This window comes from Oncorhynchus kisutch, unplaced genomic scaffold (assembly GCF_002021735.2).
Source record: "Oncorhynchus kisutch isolate 150728-3 unplaced genomic scaffold, Okis_V2 Okis07a-Okis12b_hom, whole genome shotgun sequence".
NCBI classification, from domain to species: Eukaryota; Metazoa; Chordata; class Actinopteri; order Salmoniformes; family Salmonidae; genus Oncorhynchus; species Oncorhynchus kisutch.
The window spans coordinates 14,294,122-14,299,521 of record NW_022261984.1 but is presented as its reverse complement, the minus strand read 5'-3'; the positions used below and the strand labels follow the sequence as shown (position 1 = coordinate 14,299,521).

Below are 5,400 nucleotides of genomic sequence, written 5' to 3'. Positions count from 1 at the left end.
AAATAAAAGACTGGAGGACCAGAGAGTTAAATAAAAGACTGGAGGACCAGAGAGTTAAATAAAAGACTGGAGGACCAGAGAGTTAAATAAAAGACTGGAGGACCAGAGAGTTAAATAAAAGACTGGAGGACCAGAGAGTTAAATAAAAGACTGGAGGACCAGAGAGTTAAATAAAAGACTGGAGGACCAGAGAGTTAAATAAAAGACTGGAGGACCAGAGAGTTAAATAAAAGACTGGAGGACCAGAGAGTTAAAGAAAAGACTGGAGGACCAGAGAGTTAAATAAAAGACTGGAGGACCAGAGAGTTAAATAAAAGACTGGAGGACCAGAGAGTTAAATAAAAGACTGGAGGACCAGAGAGTTAAATAAAAGACTGGAGGACCAGAGAGTTAAATAAAAGACTGGAGGACCAGAGAGTTAAATAAAAGACTGGAGGACCAGAGAGTTAAATAAAAGACTGGAGGACCAGAGAGTTAAATAAAAGACTGGAGGACCAGAGAAAGGTTCTGAGATTTAGTTCATCACAGAAGTCACAATTATCTTAATTTAAATTAAAGAGATATTTGACACATTTCATGATGATCGAGTCATAGTTTTAAATTAAAGAGATATCTGACACATTTCATGATGATCGAGTCATAGTTTTAAATTAAAGAGATATCTGACACATTTCATGATGATCGAGTCATAGTTTTAAATTAAAGAGATATCTGACATATTTCATGATGATCGAGTCATAGTTTTAAATTAAAGAGATATCAGACATATTTCATGATGATCGAGTGATAGCCTAGCCTTCCGCTACAAGATTGTGTCTGTGTTTTCTGTGCTTGATTAAGTAGCCTGTCTGACTCTGACTTTTTATAAGTTGCTGCTAATATGCAAATTCTGCTCTAAAAGTCTGTATTTCCGATTGGTTGTCCCGACCTAACTCACTTCCTGTTCATTGTCCAATTGGATTATGTCATGATGATATGTTGACCTATTGACCCAAGCCTGGAGGTCATGGTGGGTGTAGCCAGGTTGGTTTGGCTCCAGGAAAGAACCTCCATTCGGGCTCTAGCTAGGGGCAGCCATTTTGTGTCTGTGTAGATCAGTGGCACTTGTTTAAGTGATGCGTGGTCAGTAGGGGAGTGTTATAGTGACGTGTGGTCAGTAGGGGAGTGTTATAGTGATGTGTGGTCAGTAGGGGAGTGTTATAGTGACGTGTGGTCAGTCAGTAGGGGAGTGTTATAGTGACGTGTGGTCAGTCAGTAGGGGAGTGTTATAGTGACGTGTGGTCAGTAGGGGAGTGTTAGTGACGTGTGGTCAGTAGGGGAGTGTTATAGTGACGTGTGGTCAGTAGGGGAGTGTTATAGTGACGTGTGGTCAGTAGGGAGTGTTATAGTGACGTGTGGTCAGTAGGGGAGTGTTATAGTGACGTGTGGTCAGTCAGTAGGGGAGTGTTATAGTGACGTGTGGTCAGTAGGGGAGTGTTATAGTGACGTGTGGTCAGTAGGGGAGTGTTATAGTGACGTGTGATCAGTAGGGGAGTGTTATAGTGACATGTGGTCAGTAGGGGAGTGCTATAGTGACGTGTGGTCAGTAGGGGAGTGTTATAGTGACGTGTGGTCAGTAGGGGAGTGCTATGGTGTCGTGTGGTCAGTAGGGGAGTGTTATAGTGACGTGTGGTCAGTAGGGGAGGGTTATAGTGACGTGTGGTCAGTCAGTAGGGGAGTGTTATAGTGATGTGTGATCAGTAGGGGAGTGTTATAGTGACGTGTGGTCAGTAGGGGAGTGCTATAGTGACGTGTGGTCAGTAGGGGAGTGTTATAGTGACGTGTGGTCAGTAGGGGAGTGTTATAGTGACGTGTGATCAGTAGGGGAGTGTTATAGTGACGTGTGGTCAGTAGGGGAGTGCTATAGTGACGTGTGGTCAGTAGGGGAGTGTTATAGTGACGTGTGATCAGTAGGGGAGTGTTCAGGTATAAACCTAAAGGCACCTTATTTTGGCAGCTGGTGAGTTTCAGGATCTAATGCCTCAGAATCAAGAGAGAGAGAGAGAATGTTAAGGATGGGTTCCACGACAGAGTTAGAGTTTAGTAGAACGGACAAAGACAGGCGTCCTGAATGACACCCTGTTCCCCATGTAGCGCGCCGGCTGCCGTTGCAGAGAAACGGTGCCGTTTGAGAAGCAGAGTGTGAAATCTGTACACTGGACTGTAGCCATCCCATACCATTCTAGTGGTTCTAGAATGTCCCATCTAGTGGTTCTAGAATGTCCCTTCTAGTGGTTGTAGAATGTCTCTTCTAGTGGTTCTAGAATGTCCCATCTAGTGGTTCTAGAATGTCCCTTCTAGTGGTTGTAGAATGTCCCATCTAGTGGTTCTAGAATGTCCCATCTAGTGGTTCTAGAATGTCCCTTCTAGTGGTTGTAGAATGTCTCTTCTAGTGGTTCTAGAATGTCCCATCTAGTGGTTTTAGAATGTCCCTTCTAGTGGTTCTAGAATGTCCCTTCTAGTGGTTCTAGAATGTCCCTTCTAGTGGTTCTAGAATGTCCCTTCTAGTGGTTCTAGAATGTCCCTTCTAGTGGTTCTAGAATGTCCCATCTAGTGGTTGTAGAATGTCCCTTCTAGTGGTTCTAGAATGTCTAGTGGTTGCAGAATGTCTAGTGGTTGTAGAATGTCTAGTGGTTGCAGAATGTCTAGTGGTTGTAGAATGTCTCGTGGTTGCAGAATGTCTAGTGGTTGCAGAATGTCTAGTGGTTGCAGAATGTCTAGTGGTTGTAGAATGTCTAGTGGTTGCAGAATGTCTAGTGGTTGTAGAATGTCTAGTGGTTCTAGAATGTCTAGTGGTTGCAGAATGTCTATGGGTTCTAGAATGTCCCTTCTAGTGGTTGCAGAATGTCTAGTGGTTCTAGAATGTCTAGTGGTTGCAGAATGTCTAGTGGTTCTAGAATGTCTAGTGGTTGCAGAATGTCTATTGGTTCTAGAATGTCCGTTCTAGTAATGCTAATTCCACAGGGTTGACCCATATCGAGCACACGAGGCGAACCATAGTAAGGGGTTTCTTTAGAGTTGCATACGAAACAACTTTTATTAAAGTCTACAAATGTGTAAGTGAAGGATTATTTTCTAACTATTTTACAACAGAGAGTAAAACAACACTTTTATTCAGTAGTTTTCCGTAGCTATAACATATATATCTTTATGTTCAGTTTTGGTTCCTTCCAACCAGGCAGCTACAACTACATTGTAGCATCCGCACACTACGTTCCTACACACACACACACACACACACACACACACACACACACACACACACACACACACACACACACACACACACACACACACACACACACACACACACACACACACACACACACACACACACAGAGAGTATCCAAAACAACAACAAGTCCCTCTCAGACAGACTAAAAACTACACCTTTTTATTCTCTTTTTGTTGTTGTTGTTGTTGTTGTTTGTTTGTCACTAAAATCTAAATGTTTAAATATCATGAATATTTCAAAATCGATATTGATATCTAGACTTATTTAGTCATTTTTTATTAAGTGATTAATATACAAATCTCATACAGACGGCCGGTACGGGAGAAATGGCACTAAGGCTAGAACCTGCTCCTTAACCACAGATCTAGGATCAGTTTAGCCTCCCCCGGGTCCTATCCTTTACCATTAGAGGAGGGGGGATATATAACTGACCTTAGATCAATCACTAGGGACAGTTTCCCTGCATACTGGTCAGTGTATCAGTAAAAAGGCCTAATTCATGCATTGTCACAGCGCAGAACACATAGAGGAGGGAGGAGGAGGAGGATGAGGAGGAGGAGGAGGAGGAGGAGGAGGAAATAAAACAATAGGCTTCAGTTTATTCTCCCCACTGAAGAACGAATGTCTAATGGAAGACAAGCACTAAGAAGACGAAGAAGGAGAAGAAGAAGAAGAAGGAGAAAGAGAAGGAGAAGAAGAAAGAGAAGAAGAAGAAGGAGAAAGAGAAGAAGAAGGAGAAAGAGAAGAAGAAGGAGAAAGAGAAGAAGAAGGAGAAGGAGAAGAAGAAGAAGAAGGAGAAGAAGGAGAAGAAGAAGAAGGAGAAAGAGAAGAAGAAGAAGTCAAAATGGCGTCTATGAAGGTGACTTGGATCACTTTGTGCTTCTTGTCGTTAGTTAGCCACACCACTGGGGAGCAGGGGGCACCACTATCTTTGGGGATTTTAGAGAGAGAGAGAGAAAGAGAGGAGGGGCGTGGCCACCCTTGCTACTTCCTGGTTACTCATTAGCATATTCAGGATGTGGGAAAATAATGGAAATCACCTCTAAAAACGGAAAGACGGAGCCGTAATTATACAGTCACTTTTGAGTGAAAAGGGAATTAAATATATTAATCTATATCTTATTCACCAGAAACTCTAGAGGTCCCTATTCTGTCTGTCTGTCTGTCCGTCCTTCCTCCAGAAAGTGGGCACTTTCTTCACTTCCCTTCACTGAGTTCAAAGGAAATTACTGGTATAACAAAACAACAAAAAGCCTCTAACCAAACCAATGGGAAGTAGTGAACGAGTGTACACTTCAGGAGAAAGGGGATACTATTGGGACCCTCTGTATCAGGCTGTAATGTGGAGACTGTCCAGCTCCATGTCCCCGGGTCTTTAACTCTGCTGGGTGTCTCGTCACCCTAGATAGTAGTTAATTGATTAATGTCAGTGATTGGCCAAGACAGTCTAGTTACCTGGTGTCCCAGCTCTGAATCAGTCCCTGGTCAGAGGGACAGGATGACAACCAGGAGAGCTCTGGGACGACAGTCGAATAGTCCAGGTGTATATACCAACAATCTGACCTGGGATCAGCTTGCCCTCCCCAGATCCTAACCCTACCCATTAGGTGGTAAAATGTCTAATCTGACCTGGGATCAGTCTCTGTGGGTACATCCATCCACGTTATCGTAACAGGTGCAATAGCAATAGGTCAGTGTCTCAGCTCAGCAGGGATTGGTCGGCTCGAGTGTCAATCAAAAGCGTGCAGTCGGGAGTTTACTGATGAAAAGCAGATCCTCCTCCTCGTCCTCATCTTCCTCTTCATCCACTTCCTCCTCCTCCTCTCCCCTCCTCTCCTTCCTGTTTCTCCTCATCTTCCTCCTCCTCCTCCTCCTCATCTTCCTCTTCATCCACTTCCTCCTCCTCCTCTCCCCTCCTCTCCTTCCTGTTTCTCCTCATCTTCCTCCTCCTCCTCCTCCTCTTCATCCACTTCCTCCTCCTCTCCTTCCTCCTTCCCTCCTTCCTGTTTCTCCTCCGTCAGTAGGCAGGCTAGTATTGGACAGTGCTGGTGCTATCTCTCCTTTCTTCCTCCTCTTCCTCATTCTCCTCTTCATCGTTGATGGGCGGGGTCAGTGGCGGTCGTAGG

The 5,400-nt window shown here is 44.1% G+C and overlaps 1 protein-coding gene across 1 annotated transcript in view; it reads right to left on the bottom strand.

Moving 5' to 3' along the window:
• Positions 1 to 1,393: 1,393 nt before the first annotated feature.
• The window catches only part of LOC116360170 (paired box protein Pax-5-like), an 18,756-nt gene continuing 14,749 nt past the window's right edge, over positions 1,394 to 5,400 (bottom strand). Inside the window, exon 4 of the mRNA XM_031814983.1 lies at positions 1,394 to 5,400. This exon is cut by the window's right edge and continues 66 nt beyond it. Coding sequence (XP_031670843.1) covers positions 5,384 to 5,400 — 17 coding nt within the window. The 3' untranslated portion in view covers positions 1,394 to 5,383.